This window comes from Volvox carteri (genome assembly GCF_000143455.1).
Source record: "Volvox carteri f. nagariensis unplaced genomic scaffold VOLCAscaffold_19, whole genome shotgun sequence".
NCBI lineage: Eukaryota > Viridiplantae > Chlorophyta > Chlorophyceae > Chlamydomonadales > Volvocaceae > Volvox > Volvox carteri.
The window spans coordinates 1,152,685-1,171,675 of NW_003307562.1; the positions used below are offsets into that span (position 1 = coordinate 1,152,685).

The window sequence follows — 18,991 nt, forward strand, 5'->3', positions numbered from 1 at the left end:
CAAACTTGGTGGCGATGAGGTTGTAAAAAATCGGCCAAGCTTCCAAACTCTGTTACAACCGTAGCTTCCTCCTGCGCCAGATGGAAGGATTCTAAAACATACGCTGTCAGGAGGATCCGCGATAATCTCATACTCATTATAAGAACAACGACTTGCTTTCGACATAGCCACGCTTGACAAAGGGAAGAAAACTACACTTCTGAGTGACAACCTTTTGCGCTCAAAGCTGTCCCCGGGTTATCTTCCCTTTTTGCGTTGCATCCGTGGCAGAGCTACCGGGTCCCCTTTCTCGCTGTTTCCGAGATCCCAGCCAGAACAGCGAAGTGCTTCGATCTCCGTTGCCCGTTCGTTTCTCGTCCGAGAGGAACACGCTGCTATAACAACACTAACCTGCCATTTGGGCTGCTGCTGATGCTGAATATACTTCGAACAAATCAAACAGCAGCAAATGGCTTTGTAAGGAAAATGAACGGATTGCAAATGACCTGAATCAAATAAGGTAGATCAGAGCTCCCAAGCAACTCCGCGTCCCTCCCCCTTCCCCCAGCCGTACGAACCGCGGCCGTCCCTCTTCCTTTTTTTTACCCGTGCTGCGACCCTCTACCTTCCTCATCCGTCGACGTGTTAATATATATCCCACCGGTATGAGTACTATACGCACGAAGTGGACCTCAGGCCTCCGAATCGGACGACCATGCCCATGCCTCGCAGGAAGTGGACTGCAAACGCCGCACAGCCTGACGACAGAGCTCCCAGGCACACAAGCACCAGCGCTGCCAGAGCCCATCTATCAAAACGCATGATACGGGCTTTCGACCGGCTGAAATGATGCAAATCATCACGCTTTGGCGCCCCTGTCGCACGTTCTTTTCGTCAGCATCACGCCGCGCGTCGCCACGTCAAGCAGTAGCCAACCCAACCCAACCCAGGCCAACTACGCGGCGAGACGGGTAAAAAAGAAGGAGCGTCCTGCTTTGGCGGCACATGGCCTAACGGAATCCCAAAACCCGTTTTACAGGTCGGTACTCCAACTCATACCAGCGAACTTGCCAACCGCTTCTAAGCTAACGCGCCCCGGGCACGCTCGCGAACCAGCGGATGGCCATTTGGATGAATCGCTCCAGCGCCGGGACCTGACGCCTGTACGGCAACGTGAGGTCATTAATCTTCCGCCAAACCTGCAAAGCAGGGTCAGCAGCCCCGTGATACGGGTTTGCGAAGGCGGGGCGGAGGAGTCAGTGGAGTCAGTAGAAATCGGTCAAGGCAGGCCATGAGGCAACGCGCCCATGAAGACCTGAGGCAGTGATGGCGAAACGGCCAATCGTGATGGGCCAAAATGGCTTGTTCCCCTTTAGGGGATGGGATGGGGAACAAGTTGCAGTGTAGCTCGCGCTAGTAAGCTCAGAAGTCGTGGAGACGATTCGACATGTGTGTGTGTGTGTGTGTTACATGGTTGGGGGTGCGTGACCCCATACCTGTAAGACTACCCATAAGAGCCGAAGGCCCAAGGCCCTTGGGCCAAGGGCAATACTACAACCCCTAAAAGCCACGATTCGACATGCGCCGGGAAGGATGCCCGTCTCCACAATATACACGAACGAACACATAGCCCTGCGGTGCCCTACATCCCATATTTACGAAGCTTAATTACTAAGTCGAAACTTTAAACTCTTTCTTTTTTCAAATGATCTCCCCAGAGAACCCTAGCCCGCAATAGAGGGCCTCGCGTTTCCCATGCCTGGCTCTCGGCCGGCTATTATTGACGTCATCGGCAAGCCAGACGGTCTCCAGTGTCAATGATATTCCAGCACAACTCTTGCTCCTCTATTTCACACAGCTCTGGAACCCTGATGCCATACCCCGATGATGCCATTGCCTACCTGTCTGTTTGTCTATATGCCATACAATGACAGTAAGTCTGTTTATGTATCTGTCTTACGGATATCCAAGTAAAGCCAGGAACAGGAAGGAGTCGGAGACACATCCCCAAACCCCGCAACTCCTCCTCCCGCCGCCTTTCCCCTTTTCCCACCTGCCGATGTTGCGGTGCGCTGTCCGGCACGTGCAGCTTGAGCTTCAGAATCTGTCCGTAAAACACCAGAGTGAGGAGGCTGCGAGCTGGTGTAAGCAGCTGCAGCACCAACAAGGCCGCGGTACCGATCTCACAAAAGGCGTTGAGCAGCAGCGCGTCGGCCTGGCGAAGGAGGGAGGGGTTGCGTGGGATTACATAAAGTCCCTGCAGTAACCCCCTAGGCACACGTACACACACACACACACACACCACGCCACACACACACGCACACACACCATTTCCGCCTGCGCGCTTAAATCACAGCCTGGCCCGGTCCTCAGTCCGCCTGCCTCCCTCATCCCTGACTTCTCCTTCTTTTTTTGACGCCTTCAGGCAGCAGGTCATTTATCTGCATTCCTTGCAGCATATGATTTCCCCCTCCCCCTCTCCCTCCCCCTCCCCCTCTCCCTCCCCCTCCCCCTCCCCCTCTCCCGCGACCCGGGGGTGAGCACCGGGCGCACTCAGACCGCCTACCTGCTTTCGAAGCATCGCCACGTGTAGGCGGCTGCCGTACCGCTGCCACAGAGCATGATTGGAGAAGTGCGCGGCGCAGTAGGCGGCTGCATGGTAGGCTGCCAGCACCAGCAGCGGCACGGCCACCAGGACCATGGGCGGCTGGGCGGAGAAGCTCAGAGCGGTTATGAGCTGAAGGAAGTCCGATGTGGGCATCACGCGCTGGAACCAGGCCTGTGTGCAGGTAGTTAATGTAGTTGGCAATTATGCTGTTGGGTGCTCGTTAGGTAGTTAGGTAGTTGTTAAGTTTGCTGTTGGGTACTTGTCTGTCTGTCTGTGTCTATATGTCTGTATGTCTTATACCGCGCGCTCCTCTGGAAATACGTAACGGAGTCGAATAATCGACTGGAGCAGTCTAAACCAAAGGTGACGACACCTTTCCTTGTCCGTATGTATGTATGATGTGTGTGAAACAGGGGGGTGTATCTCCGCCCGTGGCAGCTACCCTGCGAAACCATGCCTTCCTCAGTATTTCGGGGCACCCTCATCCATTCACCCTCGTCAACTTCTCAGTGGATCGCTCAGGTTCCGCACCCACCACCAGCATCCAACGGAATCTGCCGGCTCGACAGCGGCCCAACTCCATTTCTGGTCGGCTCGTAGGTTAACTTTATCCAAGGTCACCACCGTCCATCGAATAGGAGCGCAAGACCTTCCATCATCGGAAGAATTTTCGACCCTGATAGGTCTCAATCCCGGGATCTCCCGGGGGCAATGGTCGCGCGTTACCAGTAGTGCCTAACCTATATGTATGTATGTTGTTACAGGGTGGTTGTTACAGCTTCACCAGCGGGCCCCTTTCCCGAGGCAGTTCCCTGCTCTCCCCTGCTAGAGGGGCACCCTAATCCGTTCACCCCATCCAACTTCAGAATGTTTCGTTGGGTTCAGCAACTCACCACCAGCATCCAACCAAGTCTAGCGGATCAACGGCGCCTCAACTTAGTTCCTGGTCAGCTCGCAAGTATGTATGAATGGTATGAATGACCAAGCCCCAATCAACACAATCTCCCTACGACCCTTACCCCCTACCTTAGAGAACCTCAGCTTTGGAACAACTTAATTGCTGCTAAGACGGCTAAAGTAATAAAAGGCTTTACGCTAATAACTTCCCTTTTTGCTTCTTGCGACGAGTCCTAAGCGCACTGGCAAGCCTTCACATAGTTGCAAAAAAAGCCGTCGTTCGTTTTCCCGCCACACATACACACACACACACACTCACCGTCATCATGCTCACAGGACGAAAGGACGGTAACCCGTGTTGCAGATAAATCTTGTAGCCCAGCGCCAAAATGGATAGCCGCATCAGGTACACGTATCCTAGACGGCTGTACGGCAGGAATGGTACGACAACAAAAACTCCGAGCAACAGCATTCCAACGTGCATGAGGAACAGCCGCTGCTGGGCGCTGACACCTCCATACGTCCCGCTGCTGGCGGCGCCATACCGAGGTGGTGGCGGCGGCGGCGGCGGCGGCGCCCGGGGGGTGTACTCAGTGTTGCCGCGTGACGTCGTACCACTGCCGGTACCGCTGTTTGCGGCGGCAGGCGCGCCGGACGTGGCGCCGCCAGAGCCGAACGCTCGAGCGCCTGAGGAAAGCGCACGGTAAGAGGTTCGAGGCACGAAGAACGTATATGAAAAATGGTGAAGAAAGATAAAAGAAATACTCAAGAAACCCGCATGACAGGGGCGTGATGCCGGCCAAGCTGCAAGCCAAGGACCTCGCGGGGAAGTGTTCTTTGGGAAGGGGCAATGGGGGGGGCCCCATGTATGTGCCACAATCATACACCCACGCTGCAACAACATTCAGCTGTGCCCCTAAGCTTTATGGGGACCAAGGACTCTGCCTTGCGGGGCTGGGGCTGTGCAGGCTGTGCTACGGCCCCATCCGTCGGCGCTGGAGCGCTACAGCGCCTCTGGGGATCTAGCTGTGGGCAGAACGCCTTTGGCTGCTCCGAAACCGTCATCCCTGGGCCCTTTCTCCCTCCGAGGCGTGGTGTGATTCAAACCGCAGGATCCAAACCGCATCAAGACGGCCAGCGACGGCAGCGGGCGGGCACATGACGCCATGGCGAGAACGAGCGGCGTATACGCAGATACCTTTTAAACTAAGGGAAATGTTTGTAGCTGGCAGTCGAGTCTGCAGCTCAGAAGACCGGGGGAGCTAGGATTGGCCACCTGGTTGAGCATGCTAAGAGGAATGGGCAATAGGATGATGCGGTCGCAGGAGCCGTAACGTTCACGAACGGGTGCGTGAGGCTAACTGCGCTTACTGCTGGCTGGGTGGTGGTGGTAAGATGCGGCATAGGAAAACGGCCAAGGTGTGGCTGGGGGAAATTGTGTTGGTGGCTAAATGGGGATCCCACTAATGCATTATGTGCTGCGTAACGGGTTGTATGCATCGCACTGGCGATGGAGGCTTACGTTGCTGTAGCCACCGACTAGCAGCCCACATCTGTAAGCGCAACCTCTGAGTTCGACGCATAGTGGCCAGGGCAACAGGCCAGAACATGGCGTCCCTGAAATTCTATTCTCGCCCAGCTGGGATTGACATATGCAAACTTGCGCACAGGCCTGCTAGCATGCTCCATTTTTTGTTCTGGCCTTAGCCTTCCAGTCTCCGACTTACTCTGAGGCTGCGGCTGTGCTTTCGCCCCCGAACTGACTTGGTTCAGGTCAAAGTTGGGGTCTATGTTTTTCTTGTACCAACGCGCCTTCACACGAAGCATCGCCTCCTCGGCATCGCGCGCAGGTAGCTCGACCGATCGAATGTATGCCTTCCAGTTCTCATCGTTGTGAAAATCGTATTGCTTGAATGCATCCATGCTGCTAAAGGTATCAACAGCGCTCCTCGCCGCCAACCCACTCCACGTATCTTCCCTAACGTGATCCCCAAAGTCTTTGTTACTACACGCCAGAACCCGTTATCCGTAAGGGGTTGCGCTTACTGTTCGGGCAAGCTGAGGACGGAATGTTGTAGAGCCGAACAAATAATTATGAGTCATGCAGTAACAATCAGACCCCGGAAAGAAATTAACCTAGTCAGGACGCCACAATTGGATCACACAATTGTAAGCGCGTTTCAACAAACTAACCCTAACCGCCGATCTTTTACAGATAGTCTACAGTTCATTGGCAATCCATGCGGGATTGTGCGAGTCAATATAGGAGGGTTATTCAGTGCTTATTTCAACTTAACGTGACTTGAACGCGTTAACGCCTCGGTGTGCTTGATCGCATTGGGAGGTGCAGTGTCGCTGCAAGCCCCACCTGGCCAAGGATTTAAGATTACTGATTGAATACGGACTCCTTGACTTGCTTGTATTATGGAAGGCTACGGGTTATGGGTTCGTGGATTTGGCACCTGAGGTCCTTAGTGGTACCATGGCCGACGCTGCCTTCGCTGCCGATGGAGGCCTATTGATAATTCACCGCGCGCACATAACATTTAGTTGAAAGGGTATTACCTCGAATACGCGTAAGGATGTCATGCTATATAATTTATGTGAGTGGGGAAATTTTTGACGGACCCTGACGAGCAACCACCGCCAGAAATAGCGGAAACCAATCGGCCTGTAAAGCGGAACACTATGACAGTTTTCATACAAAACGTAGCGTTAAAAAGGGTGCTGTATTGTATATAATATCTGTATTCATTAGCCAACGGTGAGGGCAGCGGCGTCCATTCCAAGCCCCAACCCCCCCAACCTTTATGAACCAACCAATTCGTCGCTCGCTTAGGACATTTCGTCGATGAAACCCTTAAACAATCTACAAAACTGATAATAAGTATCGAGGGCCATAAATGAATCCAAGATACCAAATGGCAAGGGAAGGAGGGACGACGCCATTGTGAAAGAGCTGCGAGTGTGAACGCCCTCCGCCGGCGGCTTAAACATTATCAATAATTGAAGGATAAAATCTACTTTTATCTCTTTGATGTATTCCGGGGAATCTTGTATGCTCCACATGCATTCATAGGTACGGAATGCTGTACGCTTAACGGCAGCAAAGCCTGGCCATCCACGCGTTTATTCATAGTATTGCTACTCTAGTCGAAAAAATGTTGGGACTCTGGCTCCGGCATGTCGCGCTGAGCTGATGGCTGTCCATCGCAGTTAATGTATAATTCTTGCATCTTGGTGCTTGCCAGCTCTAGTCTCCACAACCCTTCTTAGTAAAAATTTTAATGTAACCTATCAACTAATTAGGCGCTACTTGATCACCATAACGCGCTGAGGGGAAATGCATAGATGGCTGGGGTTTCTTTTGGGTTGTATAAGACCGGATGTTGCGGACTTAAAGTCAAACAATAGGAGAGAAGCTGTCCAAAATGACGGGGCCCTTGACGGTCAGTCAGTGTCCTGCAGTTTGGTGAAGAGGAGTGGACGATTACCAGCCAGTTGCAGTCAAACAGGCATAACAGCAAAAGATGGTTTTCCGGAGGCGCACATCCGGGATATGCCTTTGGCAGCTTCGCGGAGGCGGAGCAGCAGCAACGCGGATATCCTTGCTCCTCTTGTTGAGGACGAAGCTTTGGGACTTATGGATCAAGGTAGGTTGCGGCAATTGCACATGACCTGGTAGATATGCTTTGCCTTCACTGCATTTCTGCCGGTTGCACGCATGAGGTTGCAAAGAGTAGTCCTGGCCAAGGATTTGGTTCATAGAGATCACTCTAGGTACAGTTTTAAAATTCCCCTGTAACCGGATGTGCAGGTGTTATTGACGATGCAGCCAATCGAACGGAGTGGAGTGAGGCCTCTCGCAGTTCATGTCCCACCCTTGTCGTGGCTCGTGGTTGCTCGTCTTGCGTTGGTTTGGACCCTGCTGCTGCCTTAGGACAAGCAGCCATCAGGTGGGTCAAGCGTGCCATCTCCGGAATAAGGCTGCTCCTTTCTAAACACAACCAGCCTGCCAACCTGCTGAGGAATGACTGATCGGCCATGTCATTGGGCCGCTTTTGGTGTTTACGTCAACGTTTGGGAGAGAGTCTGAGTCGCCCCTTTCAGGGCCGCAATGCCTGGAAATGTTGACCTGCACAGCCCACGACTCTTCCGCTCCTTGTCCTTTCGCGTCACTTTTCGGTATAGCTGTTCATCGCCGTGGTTTCTGTGTGCTGTGATGAGGTGAGTTGAGGTCAGCCTGCTGCAGGCTGGCGATGAGGCGCCCGACCCACTTCTTCTCCTACTTAAGCATTCGCGTGCGCCAGCACAAGCTGCCCACTTTCTGCATAAGAAGCTCCAGAGGGTTGCATCGAGGACCAAACTCTGTGGACCCAGCTCTGCTTCGAGACGCAATTTTCCTTGTCGTGGACGTACGAATAGATCCCGTTACACAGTACATTCGAGCGGATCACAACCCTGGGGTATACCTTCTGAAGTCTACAAACCCTAAACCTCCTGAACGGCACGATGCAACGAGGGGGGCAGCATGTGACACGTGTGTGTGTGCGTGTGTGTTCGCCTGTGTTTGTGTGGAGGGCGGTGGAGGTGATGTCCCAGGTGTGGGAATGGCCCCCTCCTACATGCACAGCAGCGCAAATTGCAAACCACTTGCAGAGCACGTACGTACATACATACATACATACATACATACATACATGCATACATACATACATACAGATATCCTGCTGCTGTGCATGGCGGATGGATGATCCATGGTAGCCTGGACGATGGGGGAATTGAATGCGACTCCAAAGGACTGGCCGCCAGCAGCCGTAGCGGATTTCACTCTTTCCTGGACAAGGACCGTTCTGATTCCCTCCCTTCCCGCCATTGCATTAACGTTCTTCCCCATCCTCCCCTCCCCTCCCGTTTCCTTACCTTCCAAACCATCACCACCATCACCACCACCATCATCACCACCATCATCACCACCTTGTCCAGGCCTCACTCGGCGGTGGGGGGTGCGCCGGTGAAGCCCGGCGGCCCCTCCGTATCCCCGGTGTCCGCCGCCACCTCCAGATCGATTGCATCGCCCATGAGACTGGACTTCATGACCCTCATGCGCCAGGTGGGGGTGCGTGGGGGTAGGGGGCGGGGCAGGGGGTAGCCGGTGTGGCCACCTTTGTTAAGGGGTAGTGGGTGCGGGGTAGCGGGAAGTACGACATCACCAGTACCCCCCGCGCGTTCTGCGTCCATTATCCGCGTCATACGGGCCATACCCCGCTTGCACGAATACACACACACACACACACACACACACGGCACCATCCTCTCCCCCCCGCCCGGACTCCCCCCCCCGCCCGGACTCCCCCCGGGCCCCCAGGCGAGCAATCGCGGTAGCTCCGGCGGACTGACCGGAGACCCGGGAACTCCGACCCGGGGGCTGCCGCCGCCATGGAGCTCCGGCCTGATGGCGCCATCAGATACATGCCGCAGCGGCAGCGCCGCCGCCGCCGCCGCCGCCGCCGAGTGCCGACTCAGCCCCGCCGACTGTGCGGTAACGGCAGCATCACAGCAAGAAACATACGGCGGCAACACCTCGGCATTGGATGCCGCACAACAGCGGCGGAAGCGTCGTGCGTCGGCGCTCGCAGCTGCGGGAAACGGCGGCGCGCTTGGCGGCGGCAGTACGGTGGCAGCCGCTGCAACCACGCCGGGCGGCGGCGCGGCTAGCTGCTGTCCTCCTGGTCACGGTCCTGGTTCTTCAGTCGGTACTTCAGCTGCAGCAGTGGCAGCAGTAGCATTCGCCAGGTGTTCTAGTAGTCCGGACATAAGGCCCGGCGGCGGGGTTTTGTCGGGGACTGTGTGCTCGAGCACGGCGTCAGGGGAACGCGCGGCGGCGGCGCCGCCGCACCTGATGACGTACGCGCCGTACACCGCGCCGCGCTCCGTCGAGCAGCCGGGCAGCAGCACCGCGAGCAGCCGGAGCTATTACGTTGGGGGTTGTCGCGGCGGATGCGGCAGTAGTAGCCGAAGGTGCAGCGTAAGCGGTGGCGGCAGTAGCAGCGGCGGCTGTGGCGGCGGCGGCGGCGTGCCGCCAGGGGCTGTTTTCCGGACTTGCCAGGTCAGCGCTGGTCGAAACAGCGTGGAAGTGCGTGCTGTGCAGCCGCCGTCGCTGTCGCCGCTGCGCCCTAGGGGCTTGCCGATGCGCACGGCGGCGGCGGCCGCTGCCGCTGCCGCATGCGCTGTTAGCGGCCATTCAACCTCTGCACTACCGAAATACACCTATGCGCCCAGTATCGGCGGCGACGTTGACGTCGACGGTGGCGGCGACGGCGGCGGCGGCGACGGCAGCTCAGGGAAGCGGACAACTTCCGACGCTTTGAGCTTCTACGGGAGCAGCTATCAACAAGCTCGGCTTCTACAACAGCTTCGGGAGCAACGTGACCGGTACTCCCAGCTACAGCAGCAAACGACGATAGCTGTAGCCGCAGCCCCGAATGCTGCGGCTGTAGCTGCAGCGGCGGCGGCAGCCGCCGCAGTCGCCGCGGGGGCGGCGACGGGAGCAACAGAATCGACGGCAGCGCCGTCGCTGGCAGGATTTCCCATCCGTCCCAGTACGGCTGGAGGTTTGAAAGCCACAGGCGCGATTAGCTGGATCGACTCATGCGTTCCCCGAGGGCTGGCGGCGGTGGTACCGCCGCTGCCGGCGGCGGCGGCAAAGCCGGAAGTTGTACGGCGCGAAGTTGTCGATATGGAGGGTGCTGTTGCAATGGCTGCTACCGCGGCGGTGCGGCCGCCGTTTGGATCCGGCGTCACTGCCGATGCTGACGCGGCGGCTGCCGCTGTCAGGGGCCTTATGGAGCAACTGTCAGGGCCGTTGGCGCTTTCGGGGGAATGTTCGGGTGTGCTACTGCCTGATAGACCTAGCGATAGTAGCGCCGCACAGCCGTACATAACAAGATTTCTGAAGGCAGCGCCGGCGGCGGGCTGGATAAGCCGCGGCTACTGCTGCACTGGTGGTGGTGGCGGTGACGGCGGCGGCCCCACGGCCGGCAGTGCAGCCGCCGAAAGCTGGGGAGCCGGCAGCAGCAGCCGCGGCGGCGGCGGCGGCACGCTGCCGTTGCCGACACTACCACCTGCTGCTACAGCCGCCATCACCGTGCTGCCAACCAGCGCATTCGCTGACGACGACGCCAGCGGCGGCGCTGGCGCTGACGGCGACCCCTCAGCGAACGTCGCCTTACTGCAAGGGGTTGTTGTGGGTAGCTTGGGCGATACGCTGACTGCCGTCGACGGCTGCCCCGACGGCGCCGCCAGCTCTGTGGTCCGTACGGGTGCGCAAACGCAGCCTGGGGTAGGCGCTTCTTCCGTCGCCGAAGCGGAACAAGCAATCCTCGTGATCCAAAACCTTTTGGAACGTGACGTACTGCCTGACGGCACGGAGCCGCTGGCACCCGTTGCGACGGCCGACGCCACCTCTGCCCCCCTTCTCACACCGGCGGTTGGCCGGCACGCCGCCAGCCCGTCGCCACAGCTGTTCAAGGCATTTAACAGCAATCGAGGTCAGGTGGGTTGTGGCTGCGGCAGCGGCGGCGGCGGCGGCGGCGGAGGCCACCGTCGTACGGAAGCCCACCAACACCGCCATCTGTTGTCGGTAGGCGACGGGCGGGGGACCATGCCAGCGGCATCGCGGGCGCCCCCCTGGGATGGGGATGGGGATGGGGATGTGTTGAGGCCTGCCTCAAACTCCCAGCTGCCCGTGGCGGCGGCGCCCATGCAGGCGTCGTGGAACGCGATGACGTTGCCCGGCGGCGGCGGTGGCGACGGCGGGCATCTGGCTGTGCATGGCTCGGTGAGAGCCGACGGCGCGCATGTTGATGCAGCCTCTGCGGAGCCGGTGCTGGCGTTTCTCTCCCGTACAGCAAGCCCTGGGCCAGACTCCCTGTACGACGGCGGCTCCGTGATGACGTCACGCTCCGGACTGTCCCTGCTTGCCAGCCCGCAGCTCAGAGCCGGTGTGGGGGCCCCGACGGCAGCGGCGGCGGCGACCACATCCCAGGCGGCCCAGTACGGCCCAGTACGGCTGCCTGTGGATATCGGCGAGTGTCGTGCACCGAGTGTTTGCAGCCCCACTCCGAGTCACTTGCTGACTAGCCCGACGTTTCTGGCGTCGTCGGCGTCGCCGTCGACATTCCCGTACCATGGAGGCCTTGAATCCTTCGTATCGGTGCAGAATATTTCCGGGAACGCTAGCGGCGGCGGCAGCAGCGCCGCCGCCGCCGCCGCCGCCGCCGCCGCTGGAGGATCCATGTCCAACCGCAGCGGTCGTACGCTCAAGATTGAGCCCTGCAGTCGATGCATGCCGTCGCCGCCGCATCTGCGAGACATTCCCAGAATAGGCACCTGCGAAATGGAAGCAGCTGCCTTAGGTGGTGGCGGCGACCGCGGTGGCGGCGGCGGCGGTGGCGGCGGAGAGTCGGCCCCGTGGGTCGCTGCGCTTAATAACGGCGGCGCCGCGATGCGCGGTCGCCACTCTTTGGGCACACGTCGCGGGTCGTCGGTAATCGCATCTGAGTCCAGCCTCGCTGCGATTGCACTGCTGCGGTCCGCTGCGCCGAACTGCCCGCTGCCGGACGACAGTGCCGGCAGCGGCGGCGGTTCACAGCTCTCCGTACTGCATACCGTTGGCGCCGGCGGAGGTACGACAAGCATCCGGGGGGCCGACGGCTCCTCCCGGGGTCTCGCTTCCGACGGTTTATCCGCCCTTATTGCTCCGCCGGCTTCCGCCGCCGCCACCGCCGCCGCCGCCGCCGCCGCCGCCGCTGGCTCCGGCGCAATGGACTCGACAGCTGACGCCGGTTCTTTCTCCGACGCCGCACATTCCCTGCCGTTAGCGTCGCCGTTCAACACCGTGGCTTGGCCGCCGCTGAAAGCGCTACTGCCTGCATCGCCGCCGCTGTCGCCGGGACGGCCGTCGCCATCACTCCCACCGCCAGCGGCTGCCGTACAACAAGTTGACGGTGGTTCCCCGCATACTTTACGGCTTGAGGACGGTTTGGTGTCGGACCCGTTGCTGTTAGTGGACGGGCTGTGTCACCTGTCGTACGTAACAAGTGGGGCTTATGCGGCAGTCTACCGAGGTACGGCGAGCAGGCGTGGTTCCGCACGTGTCCCTGTACCCATGTACGGAAAAATGTTCCCATTTGCGGATTTTGCTAAGCAGGAATGCAGGCGGCGCCCGCATCGGATTGTGTCGCGATTGTTTACATTTGTTTTGTTTTCCAAAAGCTGCTCTGGCTTTTTGCCGTTTGGCTCAGCTTTCATTTCCCCGCGTTTCCCCCCACCTCCCCGCTAGCGTATTACTTGTATAAGTGATGTCCTTTTTCCCCCTGTGCGGTGTGTGTGCACGCGCGTATGTCCCTTACCCCGTCTTGAACCGCCATCTGTGACTCGTGTGAACCCTGTCTCCTGCACTCGCGTGAATCGCCTCGTCGCCTCACCTCGCCCTGCCCCAGCCTTCTCATAGCCTTACTTTTCCTTTCCTTCCCTCGCCTTAACTGGCCTTGCCTGTTTAGGCACTCCTCATGGCATCAATGTGGATGATAATTGTTTTGCGTTGCCTTGCCTTCCCTGGCCTTGCCTGTCTAGGCAACCTAAATGACATCGTATAGATTTTTTTATTCGAATACATATCCGAACGAAGTTTACTAAAGTTAGATATTATCAACTGCGAAGCGATGAATTCTGTTTAAACGTCTGGCCGTTTCATGTTTTTCTTGGTTTCCCTCCTCTGGTCCTGGTGCCTGTTTAGGCAACAATTAGTCATTTTCACTTCGCTTGCCTTCCCTAGCCTTCCCTAGCCTTCCCTGTTAGCCAATCATCAATAATGTTTCATTTTCCTTGCCTTCCTTGGCCTTTCCTGTTTAGGCACTTTGGATGGCATCAACGTGGGGATTAAATTTCTGGCGAGCACCTCCCTGGACTTGAAGGCGCCCGCCGTCAGGGAAGCCCTGTTGGGGCCCGGCTTGGAACACGAAAACATTATCCGTACATACACCACCCGGGTGGCGCGTGTCGATCGGCGCGCCGTGTCCCAGCTCAAGGCCATCGCCGCCGCCGCCGCCATGGCGGCGGCGGCCGTGCTACAGCGCAAGAAGCACAGTAGCGCCGGCACCCGGCGCTACTCAAACGGCACTTCCGCCGCCGCTTGCTCGCCTTTGTCGCTGCCTTCGACGCCGCAGCTACGCGCTGGGGCCGCAGCCTCGCAGTGGAAGGCGACGATGACGACGACGACGACGACGGCGCCGGCAGGAGGTGTTGCAGCGGGGGCGCTGTCGGCGGGTGCGTCGCCTGGACGGGCCGTCAGCTCGACATCTCCCAGGACGCCGATAGGTGCCGCTGTCGCTGACGCTAATGTTACTGCTAATATCACTTGTGGCATTGGTACCGCCGGATTCGCTGGCTACGGCGGCGGCGGCGGCGGCGGCGGCGACGCTGCAATCTCTGCCGTCGGATCTTGCCGTCGGCATCTGGCGGTGCGGGAAGAAGCGACAAAGGCTATGGCCAAGGTGCCTGCCGGGCCGATGCTCGGCTTAGCGCTCTGTAATGACGTCGTCGTGTCGCGAGGAGGAGTAGCAGCAGCAACCGCAGTAGCAGCAGGCAGAGTGCAAAACTCACCGCAAGGGGAGGTGAAAGGGCGGTTGTCCAGTGCATCTGGTGTGCCGAGCGAAGACCGTGATAGGGTTGGGCCAGCAGCAGCTGCTGCTGCGGCGGCGGCCGCGGTGGCGGCGGCGGGTGGTAGCAGCGGCGGACTGCCGCGACAGTTGTACATCCGCAAATCACTTTCCGCCAATGCGCGCACAGAAATAGCGGCGTACGACGATGACGCAGCTGTGATGGCGGCAGCAGCGGCGGCGGCGGCGGCGGTAGAGGAGCCGCCGTCAGCGCCGTCGGCTCCGTTAGCGGGGCTGGTCGCCACCGCGGATGCATGCCGTACACACGGGCAGCGTGCGGTGCCATGGCACGGCAGCGTGCGGATACTCGGGGTTGGCGCTCGGGTTACGTTGCTGCCGCAGCTGCTTCAATCAGTGGACCCCGGAATGCCCAGTCGCGTGCTGGTTGCTGGCCCCGGTCCTGCGCCGTCATGCCACGGCTCCGCAGCTGCACCGCCCCGGGGGCCAGGGCCGGGACCGCCGCGTGGCGGGATCGCCGCCAAACGACTGCTGGACGTCTTGCGGACTGTCGGCGTGGTCGGACCCACGGGTCACCCGACGGCGGAGGCACATTACGTCACGGTGGTTGTGATGGAATATGCAGACGCGGTGAGGTTGCTGTGCGCTTCCTGTACGCTGATTCGGATGGTGTTTTTGGGGGTGGGGGTTGTGGGGAAGGGTCAGCTTTCTGGCTGGCTGGCTGGCTGGCTGGCTGGCTGGCTGGCTGGCTGGCTGGCTGGCTGTCTGGCTGGCGCAGGTGTCCTGTTTGGATTGTGTTCGTATGGTGTCGTATTTATAGCTGTTCCGTGGCATCTAGTTTTCGGCGCTCGTGTTTTAGTGTCTTCGTTCAGAAACAGTGAGCTAGGAAAAGAGGGAGTGCGTTTCCCACTTCCCTCTCTGCTTTCACTCGTTCCACTTGCCACACCTCCTCCTCGTGCACACACACGCACACACATACACACACATACAATGGCGCGTGCGCGCCTATGCAGGGCAATCTGGACTCCTTCTCCAGCTCCGAAACCCCTTGCGACCTGGCCACCGCCGTGTACCTGCTACGACAAGTGGCATGTGGCATGTCGTACCTGCACGCACACGGTCTTGTGCATGGAGACCTGAAGGTACGACAACAACAGTGCGGTAGCGGCTGCATGGGTTGCCAGCATATGCGCATATGAGCACAGACCGCCGCTTGAAGAGCCGAATTCCGACGGTTTTGGCGCACTGAAAAGAGCTCTGATGGCCAGCGCCGCGAAGTTGTGCTTCCCCATGCCCGGGGGTATCGTTTGGAAATGCATAACATGGTCATGTGGTGCTATGATGCTCGAGGGACTTTACAAACAACGGCAATGTACCACAGTACACTATCCTGGGAGGGATGCGTCAGTTTGGAAGATTGCCGAACAGTGGACGAGTGGAACATTTACTGCGGTCGCTGCGGCATCTTCTTGACTACATATGCCCCTCGCTACTCGCTTTCCCCTCCTCGCCCCCTCCTCGCCCCCTCCTCGCCCCCTCCTCGCCCCGTTGCCTCTTTTGGTACTTCAAAAACTGTTGTAACTCAACAAAGCTAGCAAAGTCAAAATTAAAATTCCCGCTGCCCCATCCGCCATGCCCCCTGTCTGGCATACACAGGGTTCCTCCCCATATCCGCATGCCTGCCACTGTGCGCAGGCCACACCTGCAACACAACACGCCGTGCCGTGCCTTCCTCCCCACCCATTCGCATTAATTCCCCCGCACCCGTGTGTTTTTCCACCACCGTGCCATGCCCAGCCCGCCAACGTCCTGCTGCTACGGGACCCCTCTACGGGTCGGCTCACCGCCAAGGTGGGTGGGGAGGACGGGCAGACCGGCTGTCTGTGTATGACTGCGCGATGGTGGTTCGTGCGTGTAGGAGCGGAGGAGGGACGCTGTCTGCTTGAGGAGGATAAGTGTGTGTGTGTGTGTGTGTGTGTGTGTGTGTGTGTGTGTGTGTGTGCATGGCGGGCATGCGTTTAATCCATCGACTGCTTCTTCAAATGCTTCTGCTTATATGATAAATAAGAATGCAGGAGTCCAAAATTGAAATCTTGCTGCTCTTGCTGATGCTTTGGGAGCCTGGTGATACCAGCGTCTCTGATTTCCGTAGTCGTTTACTTCCCCTGAATATCAATGCTGCAGCTATTGCTCTTGCTCCCGCTGCTCTTGCTGCTCCTGCTGCTCCTGCTCCTCCCTTTTGCTACCAGAGCTCCTCTCCTCCGCATCTTCATCCCCTTTTTCCGCTGCAGGTTGCCGACTTCGGGCTGTCAGGGCTGTCAGGCCACCAGGGTACCAACGGCGGCGCGGACACTTGCGGTACGGTGGCGTACAGCGCCCCGGAGCGGTTGGCCGATGAGGAGGACAGCAGCGGGGCGGAGCAGGCGGCTGACGTGTATAGCTTTGGAATTTGCATGCAGCAGCTGGTGTCGGGAGTACGGCCGTTTGCGGATCTCACCTTTGGTGAGGAGGTTGGGAGAGGCTGTGGGAGTGGGATGCGGCATAGCGTGTAGTGGAGTGGCGTGGTAACAGTGTGTGGCATTGGCGCGATGTGAATGAGGCTGGATTCAGAGGAACCGTTCATTTTTTTATCTAGTTTAATTTATTGCTTATCATTGTATATTTATAGATTATTACATTATTAAATTTATATATTAATATTATTGCTTAATATTATATACTTATATATTATTACATTGGTACATAATTTTACTCTTATATTAATGTATTATATATGTTATTACTATTATATTAAATTAAATTATACTATATTATATTATTAACCATCTTATGTTACAGGAACAACTTGAACAACTTCGTGTGTTTACAAGTATCGCGTTTAAAAATCATGATCCTGAAAATGTTTCTGTTTTGTTTTGCAACAGGCCAGGTAATGTTCAGCGTGTTATGCCTCAAGATGCGGCCGTCCTGGCCTGAAGGCAGGTGTGGGGCTCTGGAGCCGCTGTACAACATGTGTTGCGATCCTCAGCCCGAGAAACGTCCTACGTTTGAACAGGTGACCGCTTGGTTTGACTCACTAAGAGTCTAACCACTGCCTCTATTGGCCATGTGCGCGTTTCGCGGCAGGCCCGAGGTCGGTTCATCGATCTGTCTGAAGAGCTGCCGCCCCGTTTTCTCGATCTTCTGCTTGCTCCCCCGCCGATTGGTCTACGGTCTATTTACTTGTCAACAGGCTGATCTAGCTGACTTGGTTGAGTACTCAGGCGGGCATGAGCGCGGACGTGGCTAGGGGGAGAAAAGGGTCACCGGAGGGCAAGAAGGGATGGGGGCGGACGGAGTGCGGTGTCGCTTCTGTTGCGGCTGTGTGTCAGAGACCGAGACCTTGTGAGGGGCTGCTTGTGAGGGGATAACGAGAGGAGGTGCACGGAAGGGGGCCGGCCGTGAGGAGCTCAAAGAGGCACACAGCCGTTTTAGCCCACATGTTACCTACCGTGGTGAAGGTGCTCGTTTAGAAGGAGCGGGATTTCATTTGACGAGGAGCAGGAGAAGAGGAGAGGAGAGGAGAGGAGAGCGCGGCGCTGACGCGGCAGCAGCCGGCTGGGGGGAAGGGAGGAAGGATACGGATAGGGAGGGCGGCGAGGGGGCGACGGGCGCTGTGGCGCGGGGCTTGTTCCGTCTCGTGCTGCCCCTTGGGGCTCGTGCACCTTGTTGCACGGTCCTTCCAAGGTTGTTGATTGATCTAAGTTTACGTGGCGCGTCTCGTACTCTGCATTGGCCCACATTCAGATGCGGAATATCATGCAGATATCAGGAAGAGAAATTTTCCGGCTGCCTTCCGCACAGTAGGCTAAGCATTGGGCAGTGTATACCTGCCTGCGCGCTTGGCTTGGCGTGAGTGAATGCGCGCACAGCAAGGGGGGGAGGGGCTGGGTCTGCCCCTCTGCCGTCTTATGCCGGGTGAGAGCCTTTTTCCCCATGCGCCCGGTCTAGCGGTCCCCAGCGCTGCTGCCGCTGCTCGCACTGCGCACACCCCTTTCCCTCGCTCCACGTGTCTCTTTCCTTTCCCTCACCACGACTACACCTACGCAACACATATTTAGTGGTACTGTTAGGCACGGGAAGCGATTTTGCTGCCTCTGTGGCCAGCATTTGCTAAAAAATACGTGTCGCGCTGGGCTCATGCGGGCACATGCTCAAACACAAAGGTATCTTTGTCCTTCTTGTCGTCCTCATCATTTCTTAGGCCGCCTTTTTTCATCTCCGCTCTTGGGCCTGCGGCTCTCTCCATCGTGGCAACCTACCTCTCTCTCACGTTGCCTCCCCATCACGTTGCCCGTGGATAATCATTTGTGTGGGTGACCAACCACCGCATGCGCTTGATGGGCTTTAGGTACTGTATTTGACAAGTTCGTACGTGGGTTTTGCTTGGGCCCTTTTTTGGTTCTTTGGACCGTCATCTATAGCAGCAGGAACAGCAACGGCCGAGTAGATTTCCCCAATCCCGTTGCTGCTGCTGCTGCTGCTGCTGTTGTAGGTAATGGTAATGACCGTTCTGACCGAGGGCTGCTGCAAATTAACTTGCCAAGGGCTCACATGTTTTGTCATGTATTACATTGCTGCGTAGCTCGTGAACAAACAATAATGTGATATGTGGATAATATTTTTCACTTGTGGGTTGCGAGCATATACAACGGAGGCGGCTTGTGTGTCGTTAATGATGCACATCCCGACGGGGGGGGGTTGGATTGTGCGATGAGCACTTTTCGCTCGAAAATAGTGTCGTACAACGGTACGGCATCCGCAGGTTAATTTTGGTCGTAGTGCTCTG

General features: G+C 57.6%; 2 protein-coding genes across 2 annotated transcripts; one reads left to right on the forward strand and one right to left on the reverse strand.

Moving 5' to 3' along the window:
• Positions 1–1,064: 1,064 nt before the first annotated feature.
• On the reverse strand, positions 1,065–5,407 carry VOLCADRAFT_91054 (uncharacterized protein; the record flags this gene model as incomplete). Its single annotated transcript, XM_002950614.1, has 5 exons — positions 1,065–1,178; positions 2,033–2,194; positions 2,546–2,758; positions 3,804–4,171; positions 5,212–5,407. The coding sequence occupies 5 exons, from the start codon at positions 5,405–5,407 to the stop codon at positions 1,065–1,067; spliced, it is 1,053 nt and encodes a 350-aa protein (XP_002950660.1).
• A 1,636-nt stretch (positions 5,408–7,043) lies between these two features.
• Positions 7,044–18,787, forward strand: VOLCADRAFT_91055 (uncharacterized protein; the record flags this gene model as incomplete). The annotated part of the gene is made up of 15 exons (XM_002950500.1): positions 7,044–7,137; positions 7,302–7,440; positions 7,676–7,711; positions 8,471–8,597; positions 8,853–9,765; positions 10,099–11,039; positions 11,253–11,324; positions 11,478–12,171; positions 12,469–12,612; positions 13,400–14,793; positions 15,177–15,305; positions 15,961–16,014; positions 16,455–16,665; positions 17,088–17,218; positions 18,698–18,787. The coding sequence occupies 15 exons, from the start codon at positions 7,044–7,046 to the stop codon at positions 18,785–18,787; spliced, it is 5,169 nt and encodes a 1,722-aa protein (XP_002950546.1).
• Between the last annotated feature and the right edge of the window lie 204 nt (positions 18,788–18,991).